General features: G+C 53.9%; 8 protein-coding genes across 8 annotated transcripts; 4 read left to right on the top strand and 4 right to left on the bottom strand.

Annotated features, from left to right (window-relative positions):
• Positions 1-1556: 1556 nt before the first annotated feature.
• NEUTE1DRAFT_119163 (uncharacterized protein) lies at positions 1557-2943 on the bottom strand (the record flags this gene model as incomplete). The annotated part of the gene is made up of 2 exons (XM_009858650.1): positions 1557-2125; positions 2210-2943. Coding segments are annotated over 2 exons (1039 nt in total), but the record flags the coding sequence as incomplete, so codon positions are not given.
• A 415-nt stretch (positions 2944-3358) lies between these two features.
• NEUTE1DRAFT_119162 (uncharacterized protein) lies at positions 3359-4426 on the bottom strand (the record flags this gene model as incomplete). The annotated part of the gene is made up of 3 exons (XM_009858649.1): positions 3359-3540; positions 3607-4247; positions 4330-4426. The coding sequence occupies 3 exons, from the start codon at positions 4376-4378 to the stop codon at positions 3469-3471; spliced, it is 762 nt and encodes a 253-aa protein (XP_009856951.1).
• Positions 4427-5597: 1171 nt separating this feature from the next.
• Positions 5598-7190, top strand: NEUTE1DRAFT_73823 (uncharacterized protein; the record flags this gene model as incomplete). Its single annotated transcript, XM_009858648.1, has 6 exons — positions 5598-5892; positions 5959-6140; positions 6196-6284; positions 6350-6470; positions 6531-6670; positions 6737-7190. 6 exons carry the CDS (start codon positions 5633-5635, stop codon positions 6815-6817), a joined length of 873 nt encoding a protein of 290 aa, XP_009856950.1.
• A 364-nt stretch (positions 7191-7554) lies between these two features.
• On the bottom strand, positions 7555-8548 carry NEUTE1DRAFT_119160 (uncharacterized protein; the record flags this gene model as incomplete). The annotated part of the gene is made up of 2 exons (XM_009858647.1): positions 7555-8050; positions 8131-8548. The coding sequence occupies 2 exons, from the start codon at positions 8380-8382 to the stop codon at positions 7712-7714; spliced, it is 591 nt and encodes a 196-aa protein (XP_009856949.1).
• NEUTE1DRAFT_73816 (uncharacterized protein) lies at positions 8538-9670 on the bottom strand (the record flags this gene model as incomplete). Its single annotated transcript, XM_009858646.1, has 4 exons — positions 8538-8879; positions 8977-9256; positions 9322-9569; positions 9637-9670. 4 exons carry the CDS (start codon positions 9668-9670, stop codon positions 8623-8625), a joined length of 819 nt encoding a protein of 272 aa, XP_009856948.1.
• A 543-nt stretch (positions 9671-10213) lies between these two features.
• Positions 10214-11031, top strand: NEUTE1DRAFT_119159 (uncharacterized protein; the record flags this gene model as incomplete). The annotated part of the gene is made up of 2 exons (XM_009858645.1): positions 10214-10499; positions 10568-11031. The coding sequence occupies 2 exons, from the start codon at positions 10269-10271 to the stop codon at positions 10925-10927; spliced, it is 591 nt and encodes a 196-aa protein (XP_009856947.1).
• Positions 11032-13175: 2144 nt separating this feature from the next.
• On the top strand, positions 13176-20799 carry NEUTE1DRAFT_126660 (uncharacterized protein; the record flags this gene model as incomplete). The annotated part of the gene is made up of 3 exons (XM_009858644.1): positions 13176-13332; positions 13408-19526; positions 19600-20799. The coding sequence occupies 3 exons, from the start codon at positions 13176-13178 to the stop codon at positions 20470-20472; spliced, it is 7149 nt and encodes a 2382-aa protein (XP_009856946.1).
• Positions 20800-21168: 369 nt separating this feature from the next.
• On the top strand, positions 21169-21780 carry NEUTE1DRAFT_92506 (uncharacterized protein; the record flags this gene model as incomplete). The annotated part of the gene is made up of 1 exon (XM_009858643.1): positions 21169-21780. The coding sequence occupies one exon, from the start codon at positions 21169-21171 to the stop codon at positions 21778-21780; it is 612 nt and encodes a 203-aa protein (XP_009856945.1).
• Between the last annotated feature and the right edge of the window lie 300 nt (positions 21781-22080).

Genomic DNA, 22080 nt, shown 5'->3' with positions numbered 1-22080 from the left:
ATATGAATTGTAGATGGAGTAATACAAAGGTTGCTCTAGCACATTGATGGGTGTATCTCGGCTTATAGCACGTTTATTGCCGATCATCTCCCAGCGCCGTCACGATGTCCCGTCGTCAGAGACCGCCGTGCTGACTCGCCTGCGATCCCGACCATTCGGCGGCGGTGAACGGCAGATAATAAACACCACCGGTGATAAAGGCTAGTGGTACGTTTTTACAGCATTCTCGACTGTTTCCAGAACCTCTAACAACTACTCTATCGACTACTCTATCGCATGCTTGAGGCTTTAGTGATCGTCCGATCTCTTACCTTAGGAACGGTGCTCCCAAACAGCCACATGGGAACTTGTGTCTCCGAACTGTTGCTTGCACCACACGGTCCTTTCTACTGCTTGCCCACGTTCTGGTAACCGTGGTCGGCAAGTTGTGCGGCTCGAGTGGTATAACTGATGGACGTGTTGTTTGGCTGCTGCTCTAAAGGTTGGGAACATTGGTATCCGGGATAGCTTCCGAAGCGGACAGGAGCCGTATGGTACTGAGAGAATCGGACTCTATTCCGGGCAGAAATGTGCCAAGCTGAGAGTGTCCGTCCGATAGAGCTCTCCTCCGTGACTAGTCCGGCGCATAGGACTAGACCACTCCATCAAGGGACCCTGATTCTGCACGGTCCCTATGTAAACCCTCCGGCCTTCAACGAGACTCGAATCGCAGGGAGAGGAAGATGGTGTGGACGGCTGTAGAACGAAAATAGTATCAGCCTACATCGTGTACTACGCTTGTTGGTTAGCAGATAGTTTTCCCTTCCTAGTATAGTGTACTACCACTGCAACGGCATCATAAATGGAACATCACCCTCCACATGCGCCTTGTGGTGTCTCGGGAGCATTTCGCATTTTGAGCATTTGCCGGATCGAGGACCCGAAAACCATCTGTCTCAGATCAGCCAATCACATGCCAAACAACCGATTGCCGCCATCGATTGCCGTGTTCCCGTTTCCGTCTTTCCATGTCGTGGGGGCTGACTCAGAAACGCTGTGCGACCATGACAAAGACGGCAACATGTCTTGGACTGGTTGGATCCGGCGCTGAGCTGCACCCTCTCTGGTTCGTGATACGCCTACGTTTCATCCTCTTTGGAGACGGGTAGAGCTTCGGCTCCTGCGCAGAATCAGTAAGGGACTTTTGTGCGGCACGGGTCGGAAATGTTGGTCACACTGTTGATGGCAGAGACATGGCGACGGAGTGATTCAATTGGACATGGTTCGATGGATGAGGTTGGAAAAAGGATGAGGACCCTGTTAATAGCGGCAGCACTAACAATTAGCCCTGTACACTGGCTAGCACTGCAACGGTCCCCTGTAGATCAAACTCATGGTGGGGTGGTGGGGTAGCTGTCTATGTAGATATGCGTATATCCGTTAGAGGAATATCTCCCGCGGGGTTGTTTCCAACAGCAACCGACGTGGATGGTGCTGGGAACACCAATCTGAGACAAAGAAACTTCCTCATAAGAACCACTCCATTGGAGACCCGATACCTCCTACGCGCTCGGTATCCGACCAATCGCCTCACCGAACAAGGTGAACACCACTGTTGAGCGGCAGCCGGCGACTTGTTGGTTGTAACCTTCAAGACGTTCACGAACTGTGACACACGAAGGGAAAGAGCTTCGTAGATTCGTGGTACTCTTCCTGTGATGGAGGAGAGACCACATCAAGACCATCGAACCGGATTGCCCAAATTGACATTTACGACATCCTCGACCTATGGCAATGATTGAAGTCAAGAGCCAAAACTGACTTCCATTCCCCAGAACCTCTCACAGAAACTGCTCCAAGAACTCTCCAATAAGCTTGTTGACCTCATTCGGAGTGTGAATTAAGACCCAATGCGACGCCTCAGGAATCACCTCCTTCCTCAGCCCCTTAGCAAAGTACTTTTCCATGCCATCAGTCAGCTCCGGCGGCAACGCAGGATCATGACCGACCATCACAATCATCGCCGGCACCTGGAACTGCCAGTTTGCGTACTCCTCAGCCAGCGGTAACTCATCCTCCAAGTTGATCTCCCGTGTGCGATACCAATTCATGGGTCCTCGTATGCCATTGCGCGAGTACTCCTCAACTATGCCCGAATACCAGTTAGACAATACCTTAGCAAGGTCATGGGAATGATGATAATTGATAAAGAAACAATTGAACAACATACCATAAAAATCCATAATCTCCTCGCTGACCAAAGGCGACTCCCCCACCTCCTCCAACTTACCAACATCCACCCCCTTCCACGGATCAAAAGCCATCACCCCCTCCTCTTTCGTCAACCCCCCAAACATGGCATTCAACCACCCCCTCAACCTCTCCTTACTCCCGCCCACCGCCTCCTCCACCTCCCCCCTGGCATTCTGCAACTGATACCCCAACTCCGGATGCCTCTTGACATGCTCCTCCAAGCTCGTCACTTCTCTCTCGGGCGGGCTGTAAGGAATACAAAACGCAAAAATCCCCTTAATCAGCTCCGGGTAGTAAAGTGCCAATCTCCATCCCAGGAAAGCACCCCAGTCGTGGGTTCCCAGGAGAACTGGTCCAGAAGGGTTAACTTGGCGGATGATGTGCGCCATGTGAAAAGAGAGGTTTTTCAGAGAGTATTCGGACGGGGAAGAGGGGGCGGAGCTAAGGCCGTAGCCGAGCATGTCGGGGATGATGACGCGGAGGCCCAGAGATAAAAGAAAGGGGACTTGGTAGCGCCAGCCGAGGGAGAGGTCGGGCCAGCCGTGGAGGAGGAGGACGGTGGCTGTTGGTTGGGGGAAGGAAGCCGAGTCGGGGTTGGCGAGGAGGTAGTGGTAGGTTATCTCTTGGGAGGTGGAGGGGATGGTGGTGTAGTGGTGGGTGACCCGGGGGTCGTGGGGGATGAGGACGTCGGGGGGCATGATTCCTGACATAGGTGGGTAGGAAGGAAAATAATTTTGAGAGTTGATGGAAGAAGGAGAGAATAACCGGTATAAAGGTGGGAATATGGTGTCTTATACTTGACTTATACGATTAGAGAATTACATCGGAGCATTTGTCATAGTGTTGATCGGGGGGTTATTTACTGCACGACATTACTTGTCAGTGGACTCTATACTTTGAGCATGTGTAATGTCAAGGTTCATCATGGGGTCTATTTCAGCATAGGATGACATCGCTGACGAATCTTCTCTCCTCTCGGGTAAAAGTTCCAGGGGCTTATATCCGACTTCAAGAATAGCAGCACTTCTTTCCCGCAGTGTTGACTCTTTTGTCGGGTTACTGTCTCTCTCGTTTGATACTCAGTTATGTATGATTCAGCATCTCACAAATACTAGGGGACATTAATCTGCATATAAGCTCACTGAATTCGTTTGGTTGGATCTCTATCGTGTATGTTCCAATAAACAATCTCTAATTCATCTGCTCGCTATCGACTCTACGCCATCGAAGCCCCGTTTACCATGGCACCTCAGTACCATCAACAGCATTGTAGAACTTACCATTAGACTCCTTCGTGAGGCCGTCGAGCTATAGATTAAAAATAGTATCAGCACATCAACTCAATATTCCCAGCAGAACAGAAGAGCAACTTACCAGCTTGACAACACTAGCCGCACTATCTCCCACCGTCACCGGCGCCTTATCCCCCATTCCGACCTTCTGCGCAACCCAATTCCCCGGTCCGGTCTGGACCAAGCCCGGGTGCAGCGCAATAGTAGTCATCCACTCCTTCTGGCTGCTCGCAATACCAGCCGTAAGCCAGTTCAGCGCCGCCTTCGCGCCTCCATACGCCGGCAGGATCCAGGCCGCCAACGGATCAACCAAGCCAATACTTCCTGCAGTAGTCGACACGCTCGCCCACTTGGGCTCAGTGCCCTTCTTCAGCAGCGGCAAGAGCGCCTGGAAGAGGAGCAATGGGCCGATGGCGTTGATGTGGTAGTTCTCCAGCATGTCCTTGGTGTCAACTTCCTCGATGGGCACGGTGGATGGCATGGCGCCTGCGTTGGCGATGGCGATGTCAATGTGGTCGATTCCCTGGGCACGAATGGCCTCGACGGCGGCGGCGGGGTCGGTGGAGGACGTGGATTCGATGTGCACGAGAAGAAGCTTGGAGCCGGGAACGGTGGGAGAGGCCTTGAGCTCGGCGACGGATGGTGTGGACAGGTCGCGGACGGAGCCGATGACGGTGTGGTTGGGACGGGAGAGGTAGAGCTTGGCGATGCCGGCGCCGATGCCTAGGAGGAGAGTTGGTTAGTTTAGTTTGCTGTGAATTTTGCAAAGGGGATTGGGACTGAGAGGTTGAGGGGGCGTGAGTACCCTTTCCTACACCGCTGATGAAAACGACGGTGGAATCTGTGACGGCCATGGTGATGTCCGGTTCTTGGTGGATTTGGTGTTCTGGGGCTAGTAGTGGTGCTCGAAGAGGATGGAGGCTCCGAGCTGTAGAAGTAATGTTGTTGTAACCACGGAGCTTTTTAAAGGACTACAGATAGTGATGACACTTTGAATCTGTCAATTCTATAGAGAGAATGGCTGACCAAGCTGTCTGTCTCCGCCGTGGTCTCCCATCATGATGTCTCAAAATGATGACGAGCTGGGTGGGCAGGATACGAGGCGGCATCGTGCTGGGCCGCCAGTGCGACCACATAGTGCCTGGACTCAGTTGGCATCATTGAGGACAGGTCCATCGATCTTTGTCTTGTTTGAGAAAGCCAGCTCCAAGCTTAGAAAGACGACAAGTCATGTATCGGTCGCCTTGAGTAACGTGAGCCGGAGTGTTTTTGATGTTGCGGCAAGGGATTTTTGTGCCTGGAGCGGCGGACCGTCCTACACAGTACAGGCTCTGTAGCGGCTGGTTTAGTGGACAAGGGCGACTGAAGAGCCAAGGGTCCCCTTGCCCTCGTATCTGATTGGTGCAGATACCCTGGCGGCTGCCGAAACGGGCAAAAAGTCTTGTAGTCACCGGCATGGATCCACTTTGGATCACCACTACAGGTACCTCTCGACAGACCAGACGGAAAAAGTGTTGACGACACTGATCGGACCTCCCCTACCTCCTGCCTTGCGAGTACTCTGGCTATGGATGTCCTCGATACCAACCGCAATAACACAAGTAAATCGAACACTTTATTACATAAACTGCCGTGGTCAATCATCCTGAAGATACTCAATTTGGCAAGGCAATGCCAGGCTCTTGTTCCGTGTATGCTGACGCCATTCCTCCCCCAGGCGATGCCAGAGATTGCAACACCAAGGCGTGGAGCAACATGTTTCTTACTCACCGACGAGTTCGACAGATATCTCTCCCTCCTGTACGGACTTAGTTGCTCTTGGATATCGCCATGCGAGGACCTTGAGTACCCATATCCTTTTCCGGTCTGAGGCATCAACGGAGGTATCACCATCATTCTCTCTGAATGTTCAAGGTGATGCTCATCACCGTGCCATCGAATTCCAGAATGTCTGTCGGATGACTTCATAACATGACTCTGGGAGAACCAAGCCACCTCTGGACATCATGTTTACTCACTCTTACCCCCCTTCTCCTCCTCCTCATCACTCACTCACCACCGCTCGCTCGTCATCCAGCACTCGACGATCATCACTGAGCAAGTCCAAGATGGCGCCTCAGTCAACAAAATTTGCCCTGATCACAGGGTGCGGTGCCGGTGGCATTGGAGAGGCCCTTATCCTAGAATACCAGCGCCGCGGCATCCACCCTATCGCCACACTCCTCCCCTTCGAGTCGAGCGAGCATCTTGACAAAGCTGGCATTACTTGGTTCAAACTGGATGTTACCAACGAGGAGTCCGTTGTTCAGTTGAAGAAGGATGTTTCTGAGCTGACCAAAGGCCGCTTGGATTTCCTTGTTAACAATGCGTAAGTTTCAATGTTCCAGAGGAGGATAGTGGCCAAGCTCAAAGACTAATTTGGATTGAATTGCAGCGGCATTTGCTACACAATGACAGCCATTGACACGGATGTCAAATCTGTTCAACGCATGTTTGATGTCAACCTGTTTGGGCCCATGCGAATGGTGCATCATTTCCATGATATGCTAATCGCGTCCTCTGGCATCATTGTTAACATCGGCTCCATTGGCGGTGTTGTGCCGTTCGTTTATGGCTGTGAGTTTGTGATCTTTCACCGCTGTAACAAGGCGCTAAACTAATACGACAACAGCATCCTACAACGCCTCCAAGGCAGCTTTCGCGCACTGGGGTAACAGTTTGCGCGTCGAGCTTGCACCGCTCGGCGTCAGAGTTCTCGTGGTATGTCTTTTAGCGGCACAGTCAAACATTGCGATGATAACCCACTCACAATCCCGCCATCAAAGATCATCTCCGGAGAAGTCGGTACCAACATCCTAAAGAACGATCACGGAAGGACCCTGCCCGAGGGGTCATACTACTCTCCAATGGCCGAAGAGTTCAAGAACCACGTCCACAGGACGCCCGGTAAGCCCTCTCCATACTCAACTTACCATCTGCCGCAGCTCTCTAACACTGGCTACCCAGATGCTGCCACCGATCGCTTTGTCTACGCCAAGAACGTCGTTGGCGAGTCCCTCAAAAAGTCCCCCACAACATGGTTCTGGACAGGGAGCTACTCGGGCGTTATTCGCTTTTTGCATACCTTCTTCCCCAAGACAGTGTTCGTATGTATCCCCGCTTACCCATAGCAGGAGTTGAGCTTGAATGATTTGAGCTAACAGCTTTTGTAGGATCGCTGGTTCTCGAGCTTGTTTAACCTGGCTAAGCTGAAAGAAGCGCATGATGCGGCGATGAAGAAGAAGGTGGCTTGATTTTCATCCTTCTCTTCCCCACCGGCATTCGTGAGGAGTGGGATATTGGTAGTCATGGTCTTTTACCATGTGCTTGATAAGGGATTCGACAATAGCTCGAATGTACCATTGCGCAAGGATGAAGATGTTCTAGATCGTGCTTTGACTATATCGTTTATCCCGCCTCATGTTCAGTTCTGATTGTCCAAGTTTCTGTTTCCATTTTGTGCATATTCCCAGGCTTTTCTGGTGTTGGTCAATAGAAGGGGCATCATTCTTTATATCCTCCCCCTTTTTAACGTACCGATTTCTGAAGCTGCCAATGTTTTTATATCCTGACCGTTCGGCAAGGGTAAAGGAGTTTTACGATCCTGAGCCGGTTTTGGGGCCTGAGAAATGTGATGGAAGAAGGAGCAATATAAAACAACTTGAAAATGACGCATTTATCTTCCTTTACAATTTGCTTCTATTCATGATTCAATTTATCAGAAATACAACGGGGAATATGATCGAAAATGTTCTACTTTTTAGCCAACTCGAGGAAACTTTTTGTTACCCCGAGTGCTGACAAGCTGTACATAAACGCTCAGTCCACTGAGGGAAGGAGAGATCGTGACAAGGTGTCCATTGGAAAAGTAGCGGTTTGATTGGAAAAAGGGAAAGGGAGAGGTGAATCGAAGGAGGCGGGTCAAAAAATACAGAAAAGAACGATAAAAGTTGTCTAGTAGCCTACCTAACGTGTGAAGGTAGTCTTTGGGGATGAACAATCTTCTTTTACCATTCAGAGATAAGTCATCGTATCAATTAAGCATATCAATTAAGCAAAGGCACACACGTCATTAAACCAAAATTGTTTGAAAAGAAATCCTCTCGTCACGTCAAACCATGATACGAGTTCCAACTTGGGTAGGTATTTTACCGCCCCTCATAATGCTCCTGCAAGCTTCCCAAATACCCCTCGACCTTCTCCCCGCTCGCATCCACCACCTCCTTACAGTCCAACAACACCCACATCACCCTCCCCGGCAGCGTCCCGTTCCCCGTGACATTCACCCACTTGTGCGCCGTCGCTCTTTGCACGCTTACATCGCCCTGGCGCATGATCCGCTTCTCGCCCGAGTCTAGGATCAACTCGAACACGCCTTCGACGATGATGCCGTAGTCGATCGTCATGGCTCGGTGGAGGGGGGACTCGACGCCCGGGCCGAAATCGATCATGCGCACTATGGAGCCGGATTTGTAGTGGAAGGGGGGCTTTTTTGGGGAGTCGGCGTTAGCCATTGGTACTGATACATAGCAAAAGCGTGGAAAGAGGGATCAAGAGGGAAACAAACCTCCTTCTCTTTAGCCTTTTGAATATCAATATTGTTGTTGAGATCGACCGGTGTCTCTTGCGTGGAGTACAGCAGGTTGGAGATAGCTTGGTTCTGGACCATGAAACGGTGGTGGTCGCCGTGGTCGGAGTGCAGGAAGACGGATTCACCCTGCTCGTTAAGACCGGTGATGTGCCGGACGATTTGGCGGAGGCCGGGGGCGGGGAATGACTCGACGTAGTAGCCGTTGGGGTTGTTGTTGGGAGGGGCCATGGTGAATGATGGCGAGGAAGGAATTCTGGAGTAAAGCGTTAAGCCTGTGTAAAAAGGTTTGTAAAGGTATTAAAGGTGTGAGGTTCAATGGATCAGGAAATGTTGTGATGAGGGAACATGTGATGAGACCTCTTTATCAAGTCCTTTGGGATGTGATGTGATGAGTTAATAATTCGAATAAGTTCTTTGATAATCACGAATCTACACCTTTGGCCAACCTCGCGGTCTATAAGATTCCAATCAGACGTGAGCAGCAAGCGTGGTACCCCCATCCAAGATCATGTTGCACCCCGTAGCATAACTCGCTTTCGGACTAGACAGGAACATGACCGCATCGGCAACTTCCTCGGCTAGCGCAATCCTTCCGAGCGGAACGGCTTTCTGGATCATCTCTCCGAGTTCAGGGATGTCATCCATGGCCTTGCGGATCATGGGAGTATCGACCCACGACGGACACACGCTATTGACCCGGATACCATGTTTGGCGTTATCGAGTGCTATTGGAAAAGAACCGTCAGTAAACGCCGGAACGGACCCTTTCTGCTACCCTATCGCTAAGCAGGCACGGTACTTTGTGTAACCCAACAAACTTACCAGCATTCTTGGTGATTCCAATGACTGCATGCTTGGCGGCTGTGTACTGAACCATGCCTGGGGTAGCAACAAACCCCGAAGCTGACCCCACGTTGACAATGCTACCCCGTGAGACACCCCGCGGGGGAACGGCTTTGTCAACGGGAACGGGGTCCTGGGTCTTCATGAGGGCGGAGAGAGCGCGGGTGACGATGAAGGTGCCGGTTACGTTGACCTTGAACATCTTTTCGAACTCGAAGACGCTGGCTTCGGCGATTTCATTGGCCAATTGGACTCCGACCTGTACCCAAACAGGGAATGTCAATCAATGTATGCTGGTGATTAGGGGGTCATGGTGGAGCTTACACCAGCGCTGTTCACTGCGTAGTCGATCCGACCGAGGACCTGATGTGCGTATGCAATGGCTTGATGGACGGACTCTTCTTTGGTTACGTCGATGGCAACTGCTTCGGCCAGGAAGTTAGGGTGAATAGCTTGAGACTTACACTCTGCTGCCACCGCCGAAGCAGCTTTGAGCGTGAGGTCTGCTATGACGATGCCTCGAACGCCATACCGGGCAAAGGCCAACGCGCATGCCTTGCCAATACCGCTGGCTGCAAATAATGATACGTACCTAGTTAGCAAAAGCGATGGTAAAAAGTAAGAACGGAAATCATTTACCTCCGATGACGAATGCCGAACCAGTGAGATCCATGTTTCTATGATGTAGCGATGTCCAGCTTGCAACAAAATCGAGTGCCATCCGCGCCGAAGGATTACCATTATATGCATCGGAGGACGATAGCTGCTGGAGATTACGGAACACCAAATCTGTGTGCTAGATTACCGTCAGTATCCTGTTTCGTTTTCTAAGAACCCTTCAACAGTCTTGGGGCGGATGTGAGATTGGGGGTAGGATTTTGATGCAGGTCAGATTTGTGTAAGACGGAGATTGAGGCAATACCCGCCGGCGTTGCATCCCGGGAGTTACCCCCAAGGCGAATAAGCAAATGATGGCTTCCCTTGGAAGAGAGAGAGAGAAAAAAAAAAGTGATCTTTCGTGGAAATGCTGTAGTAAGGTTCCGTATCCGTGAGCCGAACCCGGGATCGATGATGGAGCAATTATCGGGCGGTCCCTAAACGTCGTGAATATGACGAATCGGCCAATTGACCCGATGAGAAGAGATGTAACAATCTTGACGATATAACTTCGGTTTGACTCCGTGCTTTTCATCATCAGACATCATCGCAAACTTCCGTCATCAACACTCGTCCTGTCTTTCCCATCTTTCGCATCTTACCTCTGCATCAACATGTCCACCTCCGGCCCCATCACTGAGTTCCCCGCCCCCGGTCTCCGGGATCCCTTCCGTTACATCACCGGCCACGACGCCGAAGGCAATGCCGTCTTCGTCCAGACCGACAACGGCGACCACCGGGCCGTAATGCTCGGCGGTGCTGCTGCGCAAAATATCATCTACAGCGCTGGCTCCAACCCCATCGAGCTCACCGGCAACGTCGATCTCGAGTTCGCCAAGAACAGGGTTTGTCCTTGCCCCATTTGCCCCCCCCTTTTCTTCACCAGCAGCAAATATATTGACAAAAAAAATAGCCCTCCCTCCACATCCCCAATGGCGTCTGCGTCCGCATGATTGACTTCGCACCTGGCTGCAAATCCAACATGCACCGGGCCCTCTGCATGGGCATCGGCACCGTGTGTGAAGGCGAGGTCGAGCTCACGCTCGGCAGCGGCGAAAAGCGGATCCTGAGGCCTGGCGATGTCTCGATCAACCGCGGCGCGATGCACCAGTGGCGCAACACGTCGGACGAGAAGCCGGCGAGGATGTTGTACACGCTGCTGGACATCAACCCGCTGATTGTCAATGGCAAGCAGCTGGACTTCGATATGGGGTACTTGATGAAGGAGTACGCGGAGTATGATGAGGGGGAGGGGGATAAGAAGGCTGAGTAAAGGAGACCGTGGTGATGGGATATCGGAAGTGTTTGAGTTGGTGGAATAGTTACGCTAGATGCATCATAACCATTATTGCGAATATTCATTGTTGTTCTCGACCTATGGCTATGATGCCTGGTACGTCTTGAACTTGCCCGTGAATGTGAAACGTCTGGACAAAATGACACTCACAGCGGTCAGAGAACCTGAATCGTACCGCACGTGGTCTTCATCCTGCTACAGCTACCGTGAACATCCCACTTGGAAAATCCGATGTACTCATAATGTTGCTAATTTGATGAGTATTGCATTGCGTAGTCTACAACGGCTCAACTGCAGTTGTGAATCTAGAAGCCAGGAGATACCCAGAAAGAATCTTCACTCTATGAGAGGGGACGAATAGAACCAGATATGGGTATCACCCAGATACCAGACGAGTAGGAGATCTCTGTGGCTGATCAAGGCAAAACGCTCGTAGAGCGCTGTAAACGCACCGTTAGATGGGCTGAAACGGGTGGTGCTGGACGGTCAGCAGGAAGCGGCCTGTACTACATCAACACCACCTTGAATCTTGACGGCACTCGCCGTTCGCCCGTTCGGCACGCTCAACGTCACTATTCGACCAAAGTGTAGAGATTGCTTTCCCTCTAAGAGATGGTTATCGAGATCAACGATTCGGTCACGATGATTTCAGTGTTATAAGGTCGTATAACCGCTCGGCGGTCCGAGACCGTAAGACGGGGGAAATGGCGGGCGCCGATACTACGTCTCTTAGGCGCGAGGAACTTTGGCGATACCACGACATCAAGACCGTCCGTCCTTTACTGGCCGTAACGGGCCTTTATTTTCAACGAATCATGGGCATGTGCTTGATCCTTTTTCTTACGCGGTTACGACGCAATACGCACAAGATCCCCTTCGACCGAACCATGAGTGATACTTGTCCAGTATAGTCTGATGATGCACTGTCCCTTTGACGGCCTCCGCTTGTGATCGGCTCTTGTAGGGCTGAGGGGTATCTTTGCAAATGGCCTGGGCTTGAAGAAAACGGACACAATCTTTGTGGGTTTTGTTCAATTTGATGGGGTGAAACGTTGATGGGTATGATGGAAACTGGCAGACACCCTCCGAGACAGGAGCGATATCTCGTCCCAATTCGGTGCAGCAAGTTTTAGAGACGGTGGCCTGTGCAAGTAAGACAATGCAACCTTGACTTTATCTCCGATCTCAGAACTGCACGGTCAATGATACCCACGGGGTGCAGCTCCCGTAGCACACTACCGGCCCATGTGCCGAGGGAACAGCCGCTCGTTATGTTTATCGTGGAATGCAATCCGTGCCCATGAAAAACATCGCAAAGGAAATCTGGGGATGAATGATGCCATGCTTGGGGTAAGTAGGTTAGAGGGCTGCGGTTTTCTTCCAAGGACTTCATTCGAGACGATTACAACGCCCAAACTCAGAGCTGGTGTAGCCTTGCTCTGATTGCCACCTGGAAGGGAGCCTAGACACCGCTCTTCTGTCCAGTCCTTATGATCATAGCGTTAAGCTTACCGAAACACGTTCCGTACAGCAATCCGGGGGCAATGTCGAACATGATAGCTGACGTTTCTGGTAGGCATGCAAAGATCTTCAGCAAGATAGTCAAATGCACCAACGGCAAAGGGACTATCTCCATGTTTCCATATCCATCCCCACTAGCACCTTGCGGCTCACTCACAACGTGGGGGAAGCGGAGGCGGATATGCTCCCAGCAGGGGGAACAAGTAAACAATGCAGCAATGAGAACGTTGAACGGAAACGAGACGGATATTGGTGTTTCCATCACCACGCGGTAAGATAGTGTCCGTACTCCATGCTACTCCATGCACGGCGATGAACCTCCCCTTTGTAACAGGACAGCTCTAACCACTTGGTTGAGGAATTTGTGCAAGTCGTCATCACGTGAATGCCTTCGGCGTCCTAATTCAGGAAGACAATCGAAGAAAGAGGCCATCATGGATGGAACTTGTGTGAATCGCAGTCCTCCGTACGCGAGTAAGCCGGTGACGGTGATGATGAAACTATGATTGTCTTTGACCTCGAACGAGGAAAAGACAGTGTATAAGAAAGATGATGATCGTCACCATCAAAGCACAACTTACCTTCCACAGCATCCCCATTATCACACCAACAACACACTCGTGCTTCCTCCTCACAGCATTCAGACTCCCATCTCTTCACAATCCGTTGACAGGACACATCTCCACTCATCAAATCTTTCAAGATGGCCCCTCACAGCACTCTCGACTCCGACTACTCGTCGGGTTCTTCCACTCCGACTAGTGCCAGTGCCGCTGGCGATGGCTTCGTCGCTGGCCTCAACGGACTCAACAGTGGGCGCGCCGTGGACCCTCAAGAGCCCATCGCTATCATTGGAATGGGTAAGTCTGGCCACTAGCCACACTCGTGACAGCATTAAACTTTCCCGGATCATAAGGCTAACACCCGCTTGCTAGGATGTCGTTTGCCCGGTGGAAGCCACTCCAGCTCCAAGCTTTGGGAGCTCCTCAAGGCCGGGCGCACCGCCCAGAGCCGCTTCCCGCCGTCGCGTTTCAACATCGATGGCTTCTACCACCCCAACTCTGACCGGCCCGGCTCGCTCAACATGCAGGGTGGCTACTTCATCGAGGACGACATCCGCGGGTTCGAGAACTCCTTCTTCGGCATCAACAACCTCGAGGCCACGTACATGGATCCCCAGCAGCGCAAGCTACTCGAGGTGGTCTTTGAGACGTTCGAGAACGCCGGCTTCACGCTGGATCAGGTCTCCGATGCCAACATTGGTTGCTATGTCGGCAACTTCGTGACGGATTTCATTACTATGCAGCTCAAGGATTCAGAGTACACTCATCGCTACTCGGCGACTGGTTTGGGTACCACCATCTTGGCCAACAGAATCAGCCATGTGTTCAACATGAAGGGGCCCAGCTTCGTCATCGATACTGCTTGCTCTTCCTCCCTTTACTGCTTGCATGCGGCCGTTACCGCCTTGATTGCTGGAGAGTGCGACTCTGCCATCGTGGCTGGTGCCAACCTTATCCAGTCTCCCGAGCAGCAACTCGCCACTATGAAGGCTGGTGTCCTTTCCAAGACCTCCACCTGCCACACCTTCGATTCGTCTGCCGATGGTTACGGCAGAGCTGATGGTATCGGCGCCATTCTCGTCAAGAGGCTCAGCGATGCCATCCGTGACGGAGACCCGATCCGCTCCGTCATCCGCGGTACTGCCGTCAACTCTAACGGCAAGACCAACGGTATCACCCTGCCCAGCGCTGATGGTCAGGAAGCCGTGATCCGCAAGGCTTATGCCCAAGCCGGGCTCGGCTTCAACGAGACCGACTACATTGAGTGCCACGGTACCGGTACCGCCGTTGGTGACCCGATCGAAGTCGAGGCCGTGTCCCGCGTGTTCAAGAAGCCCCAAGGTGCTCCCCTTTTGATCGGCTCCGTCAAGAGTAACCTCGGTCACTCCGAGGCTGCTTCCGGTCTTTCCAGCATCATCAAGGTCGCCATGGCCCTCGAGAAGGGCGAGATCCCTCCCACGTATGGCGTCAAGAACATCAACCCCAAGATCAAGACCGATGAGTGGAACGTTCAGATCGTTACCGAAACGACCCCTTGGCCGAAGAACCTTCCTCACAACGCCGGCAGGCTCTTCCGCCGTGCTGGTGTCAACTCCTTCGGATATGGTGGTGCCAATGCCCACGCCATTCTCGAGGCCCCCCAGATGCACGTCCCGGTTGGATACAACCGCGGCTCTCTGCCGGCTTCCCTCACCCGCTCGACTTTGTTCCTCCCATTCTCCGGTTCCAACACCGCGGCTCTCGAGCGCAGAGTCACCGACATTGCGGCTGCAATTGACTTCGAGAATGTCAACATCGCCGACCTGGCTTATACCCTCGGTGTCAAGCGCACCCACCTCAGCACTCGTGGCTACATTCTCAGCGGCCAGGACACTCTCAAGGATGACCTCAAGCCCGAGAACCTCCGCGTTGCTCTCCAGGGCAAGACCTACTCCAAGCTTCCTTTGGCTTTTGTCTTCACCGGCCAGGGTGCTCAGTGGCCCGAGATGGGCAAGGAATTGATGAAGGAGTTCCCCAGCTTCCGTCGCACTATCCAAAGGCTTGATGCTGCTTTGCAAATGCTCCCACATGCTCCCACCTGGACTCTTCAGGGTGCCATTCTCGAGCCGGCCAAGACCAGCATGATCAACCATGCCTCGCGCTCTCAGCCTGTCTGCACTGCTGTACAGGTTGCTCTGGTCCAGCTGCTCGCTTCTTGGGGCATCAAGCCCGAGAGTGTCATCGGCCACTCTTCCGGAGAAATTGCCGCTGCCTACACCGCTGGCTACCTCACCCCCGAGCAGTCCATCATCATCGCTTACTACCGTGGCCACTGTGTTACCAAGAGCACCATGGTCGGTGCCATGATGGCTGCCGGTCTCGGCGCTGAGGATGTCAACAAGAAGATCAGCGAGCTTGGCCTCGTTGGCAAGATCCGTGTTGCTTGCGTCAACTCCCCCGAGAGCGTCACCATCTCCGGTGACACCGAGGGCATCGAGACTCTCCGTGCCCAGTTCGACCAGGCCGGCACGTTCGCCAGAGTCCTCAAGACCGATGGCAAGGCCTACCACTCTCACCACATGGCTGTCATTGGCCAAGAGTACGAGGACCTCCTCACCGAGGCTCTCGACGGCGACGACTTCCCCACCACCAGCAACGGAATCCGCTTCATTTCCTCCGTCACCGATGCCGTCGTGAACCACGCCGTTGGTCCTGCCTACTGGCGCGCCAACTTGGAGTCGCCCGTCCTGTTTGCCAACGTCGTCGAGCGTCTGATTAAGGACACCGCCTCGCACCTCGTTGAACTCGGCCCCCACTCCGCTCTCGAGCTTCCCATCAAGCAGACCCGCACTAAGCTCAACATCAGCGAGACCAAGGTGCACTACGGCTCCGCCCTTTCGCGTGGCAAGAACTCCATCACCACCATCCTGAACCTGGTCGGTGACCTCTTCCTGCACGGGCACGACGTCTCCTTCAAGGGCGTCAACTACGTCGACTCGGCCTTCAACAGCCCCAAGGCGCGCAAGAACGTGAAGACTCAGGAAAAGATGCTGCTCGACCTGCCCAACTACACCTGGGACTACAGCGGCACCGTATTCAACGAGTCCCGCGTCAGCGTCGAGTGGCGCAACCGCAAATATCCCCGCCACGACCTGCTCGGCTCTCAAGTCCACGGCGGCAATGGCATCTCCACCAACTGGAGGAACGCCGTTAAGGCCAAGGACATCCCCTGGATGGAGGGCCACAAGCTCGACACCACCACCGTCTTCCCGGCCGCTGGCTACCTCGCCATGGCGGTTGAAGCCATGTGCCAGGTCGCCGACGTGGCCAAGGAGCAAGAGCCTGCGCTCAGCCTGCGCAACGTCAACATCACCAAGGCCCTGACTCTCGGCAGCGAAGAGACTGACACCGGTGTCGAGCTGTTCACCACGCTCTACCCCACCCAGCTTCCCGGCGGTGCCACCGACGCAGGCTGGAACCAGTTCAACATCAGCTCCTACACTAACGGCACAGCCACCACGCACGCCAACGGTCTCGTCAAGATCGACTCCGCACCCGCTCCGCTGGAAGTCAGCCTGCCCATCGTGCCATCCACCATGGAGCCCCAGGCGCCGCGCACGTGGTACGGCAAGTTCGCCAAGGGCGGGCTCAACTTCCAGGGCCAGTTCCAATCCCTTACCGAGATCCAGAACCCCCGCAAGAAGGAGAACCCGCACACGTTGGCCAAGACGGAGCTCCGCCAGGGCGGTGGCAGCGGCCCTTCGACCGAATCGGAGTACCTCATCCACCCGATCACGATCGATGCCCTCTTCCAGGCGGGTATCATTGCTAGCACCTCTGGTGTCGTCCGTGAGCTGCGTGCTAAGGTGCCTGTGCACATCGAGGAGATGCACCTCCGCGCTCCGGTCGGCGGGCAAAAGGAGCTCAAGGTTAATGCCACCTCTGAGGCGGTTGGTTTTGGTACTATCCGCGTTGATGGCGAGCTGTTCGATGACGAGGGACGGGTCTTCCTCCAGATCAACCGGTGCAGACAGGTCTCTTACCAGAGCGGCATCCAGCAGGAGGCGGGTGACGAGCGTCACCCCATGCTTCGCGTTGTTTGGAAGCCGGATGTGACCAGGCTTGGAGCCGGTGATGCGGAGGAGTTCTCGCAGTACATTGAGCAGTATGCTGCCAAGTCTGAGAGCAAGGTTGATGATGCTACTGTTCGCTTGGGAGCTGCTCTTGATCTGTTGATCCACAAGCACCCCAGACTTCGCATCTTGAACCTCGATGTCAACTTGAACGAGTTCCTGGTTGACACCCTCCGTCTCGAGACTGACTTCAAGAAGTGCAAGACACTGGTCAGCGGCTCTTACTCTGAGGATGGCACCCTCACCTTTGAAGACTTTACCAACGAAGGCAAGACCTCCACCGCCGCTCAAGTCTTTGACGTCGTCATCCTCGGCTCCAAGGCCCAGGACCTTGAAGCCGCCAAGGAGCTCGTTGACGAGAACGGCTCCATCATCGTTAACGGTTCCCCTGCCGATGCCGACAAGCTCCAAACTCTCGGCTTCACCACCCTCCAAGCCCCCTCCGGCACGATCCTCGCTCAAACCCCCCAGGAGATCACCACCAAGCAGCAAAAGACTCTCTCCAAGCAGGTCCTCATCGTCGAGCGCAATGCCGACCACGTCCTCAACAGCGCCATTGCCGCCCAGGCCAAGAAGATCACTGGTCTTGAGGCCAAGCGGATCCCGCTTGAGAGCGTCACTGCCGACATCATCGCGGCGCACACCCGCGTCATTTCCACCATCGAGCTCGAGAACCCCGTTCTCTCGCGTGTCACGGAGGACGAGATGAAGCACATCAAGACTTTGACTGATAACTGCACCAACCTTGTCTGGGTCACCGGCGGCCGTCTCTTCCAGTCTGCTTCGCCCGAACATGCTGTGGTCTACGGTCTCTCCCGTGCGCTGATGCTTGAGCAGCCATCGCTCCGCTTCTTTGTGGTTGATGTTGACCATGAGGGTACCCCTGTTGAGAGGTCGGCTAAGCACGTCGTTGAGGTTCTTCAGCAGGCTCTTATCGAGGCGGATCCTGACTACGAGTTTGTCCAGAACGCTGGGCTGCTCCATGTCAGCCGCTTTGTCCCTGAGGAGACTCTCAACAGGGTGTTCCGTGAGAAGCAGGGCGCTGAGAAGCTTGCTTTGCCGCTTAAGGATGCCAGACCCTTCCGCCTTGGTACCGACATGGTCGGCCAGATTGACTCCATCTTCTTCCGCCGTGAGGAAGCCAAGGATGTCCAGCTGGCTGATGGCCACGTTGAGGTCTCCGTCAAGGCTGTGGGCTTGAACACCAAGGATCTCCAAGCCATCAACGGCGACGGCGACAACACCAGCGGCTCCTTCTGTACTTCGCAGTACACGGCCGTTGTCACCACGGTCGGCGCAGGCGTTGAGAACATCGCTGTCGGTGATCGTGTCGTCGTCATGGCACCCGGTTACTTTGCCACTACCGAAAGTGTCCCAGCCTGGGCTTGCCAGAAGCTGGCCGACAACGAGGACTTCACGACCCTGTCTAGCGTTCCTCTTCAGCTCAGCACCGCCATCTATGCCGTCAACAACCGTGCTCATGTCCAAGCCGGCGAGTCCGTTCTCGTCATCACTGGAAGCGACATCGCCGCTGACCAGGCCGCCATCCACGTCGCTCAACTCGCCGGTGCCGAAGTGTTCGCCGTTGGTGACAGCACCAACCTGCCCTCCGAGCGCGTCTTCACCAAGGGCGACAAGGCTCTCGTTGCCAAGCTGCTCAAGACCACTGAAGGCCGCGGCGTCGATGTCGTCCTCAACTTTGCCAACGATGCTGCTCCTATCTCCAGGATTGGCAACGTCTTCGCCGACTGTGGACGTCTTGTGCATGTCGGCAAGTCTAGCCTTGCTGAGGCCATCGCTACCGACTCGACCCTCTTCCGCAAGAGCGTCACCGTCACGACCTTTGACATTGCCAACATCCTGTCTCTCAAGACCACTGCTGGACAGAAGATCCGGTCCCAACTGTTGGCTGACAGCATCGCGCTCTACCGCCAGGGCCAGCTGGACCTTGCCTCCTCTCCCAAGGTCTTTGACGTCTCCGAGGTTCGCGACGCCTTCCGCGCGCTGGCGGCCAAGGGCCACTCTGGCTCAGTCGTGGTCTCCCTCGAGAACGAGGCCTCACTTGTCCCCACTCTTCCGCTCAAGTATGACACCGTCCTCAGCCCGGAGAAGAGCTACCTCCTTGTTGGCTGCCTCGGTGGTCTCGGTCGGTCCATGTCCAAGTGGATGCTTGCTCGTGGTGCTCGTAAGTTTGTGTTCATGGGCCGTAGCGGTACGGACAGGGCTCCTGCTCGTCGCTTGGTCGAGGATCTTGAGCTTGCTGGTGCGCAGGTGACAGTGGTTCGTGGTGATGTTATCAACATGGAGGATGTTGAGTTGGCTGTCAATGGTATCGATGGGCCGATTGGCGGTGTTATTCAGGCTGCTATGGGTCTTGATGTGAGTTTCACTCCCCCTTTTCCGATGCTGATGATTATGAAGCAAATACTGACCGGTAACTTTCTCGAAACAGGAAGCTCTCTTCACCACCATGCCCCGCGACTACTGGCTCACTGGCCTCAAGCCCAAGATTGTCGGCTCGTGGAACCTACACAACGCCATCCGCGGCCGCGACTCCGAGCTCGACTTCTTCCTCATGACTTCCTCCATCTCCGGCAGCGTCGGCACCGCCACCGAGTCCAACTACTGCTCGGCCAACTACTTCCTCGACGTCTTCGCGCGCCACCGCCACTCCCTCGGTTTGCCTGCCACGTCCATCGGTCTGGGCATGATTTCCGAGGTCGGCTACCTGCACGAGAACCCCGAGATCGAAGCCATGCTCCTCCGCAAGGGTATCCAAGCCATCAACGAAGACGAAATGCTGCAAATCATCGACGCCTCCCTGGCCACCCCCACTGCTGTCCCCGGTAGCTACGACGAGCTCGCCCGCGCCCACGTCCTCACCGGTCTCGAGCCTCTTGGCCTCAAGGAGCTGCGCGCCAAGGGCTTCGAGGGCACCTCCCCCGTGCTCGGTGACCCGCGCGCTTCTCTCCTGTCCGCCGCGCTCGACGAGTCCACGGATGCGGCCAGCAGCAACGCAGCGAGCGGTATGCCCGCCGAAGTCGCCGAGGCCATTGCCACGGGCGCCTCGGTCGAGGACGCCGTCCTCAAGATGATCTCCAAGAAGTTCTCCAACTTGGTGCTGATTCCCGAGGACAAGCTGAACCTGACCAAGCCGATCAGCGAGGTGGGTGTGGACAGCATGTTGGCTGCCGAGTTTAGAGCGTGGATCTTCCAGGCTTTCAAGGTGGATGTGCCCTACTTGACGCTGTTGTCAGCGGCGGCTACGCTGACCTTGTTGTCAGAGCTGATCACGAAGAAGATGATGGAGGCTCAGGATGCTTGACGGGTGGTTGTTTGATTGAAGATATGGTAGGGAGTTGGATGGTTCAGATTGCTACATTTTCCCGTTTTTTATTCTTTTCTGTTCTCCCTTCCTTTTGTATGGCGTTCAAAGAACATGGTTTGACACTTGGGAGGAGTGATGAATGTTGGTGGTCATAGTCATGATGATTTGTCTCTTTTCCTTTCTAGACCGCGATGCTTTTGGTCGCTGTTGGTTTCGATGTGCGCTTTCGTCTCTCGTACTCTGTGTTCAGCGTTGCCTTTGTATAGATCTAGATCGATTGTCATCAAGTTCGTTATCTTCAATGCAAAAATATTTGAAATAACCAGTACCAACAGGAATCTTGTTGGTTTGACGTTAAATTGCAGGGTGATGTCAAGGAGCAAAATAGGGTTAAGAGCAAACGAAGGGCAACCGAGACTGAGCGTGTGCCGATTGGCAGTTGCGGTGATTTGTAGACCCACTCTGCCGCTGGCACACCCAACAGCTCTTCCTTCGCCAGCTGCTATCAGCTGCTGCCTTGAGCTTTGGTTTTGTCTTGGCAAACTGCCGCCACCAAAAACTGAAAGACGCTCAAGACAGGAGTTCATCCCAAGAACTGAGATGTTTCATGTTTCAAGTCCAGACGGCGGGGACAAGAACAGGAACTTCAAGTCAGGACACCACTTCAGAGGCTGGCCTCGGATCAACACCCCAATGCCCGACTTTGACAAGCAGAGCTACTGGCACCAACGTTTTGAGTCGGAGACGGCCTTTGAATGGCTGTTCCCGTCGTCTACGTTCATGCCCCTTCTTGAGGCTTTTCTCAACAAGTTGCCCGGTTCTGATGCCAGAATCCTGCATCTGGGTTTTGGCACGAGTGACTTGCAAGTCCAGCTCCGGATGCGTGGTTTTGTTAACATTACCAATGTTGACTATGAGCCTTTGGCGATAGAAAGAGGCCGGCACCTCGAGATGACGGCGTTTGGCGATGTGACGATGCAATACATCACTGCTGGTGCTACAAATCTCGCTTCTGTTCCCAAGATATCTTCCCAGAAATACCATCTCGTTATCGACAAGAGCACAGCTGATGCTATCTCTTGCGCAGGCGACGATGCGGTTTTGGCTATGGCCCAAGGCATTCGCCAGAGTCTGGCCGATGACGGTGTCTGGATCTCGGTGAGCTACTCGGCCTTCCGATATGACCATCCGCAGCTGCCGTTTGATGTCGAGGTCATCGCCAACATTCCAACCGCCAAGGCGAGGGCTACTGATCCCGATATCTATCACTATTGCTACCTCCTACGTCCGAAACCCAAGGTGTAGATGGAGATGGCATCGGCAGTAGTATATTGAATTTGGCTACATGCACCACCGACCTGTCACAGGGTAGCACAGCAATCTCGGCCGATGCACTCGGTCTTCCCGGAGCCGCCCACGAGGTTTGGGTTCGTGCATGCCCCCTTTCACCTCGATTATAGACCCGAAAAAGGAAATCTCGGAAGACCGTTGGCAGAACTCCGATCTGCCAAGAGTTCCGATCCGGGCTAGAAGGGATGCGAGACTGGGGATTCGGAAAGTCGGAAAGCGGACCGATCGTATTCTGGCATCTAGCGAGATTTCGCA

The sequence above is a fragment of the Neurospora tetrasperma genome, assembly GCF_000213175.1.
Source record: "Neurospora tetrasperma FGSC 2508 unplaced genomic scaffold NEUTE1scaffold_81, whole genome shotgun sequence".
Lineage (NCBI taxonomy): Eukaryota > Fungi > Ascomycota > Sordariomycetes > Sordariales > Sordariaceae > Neurospora > Neurospora tetrasperma.
The sequence above is the reverse complement of the archived record's forward strand: the minus strand, read 5'-3'. Positions and strand labels throughout refer to the sequence as shown.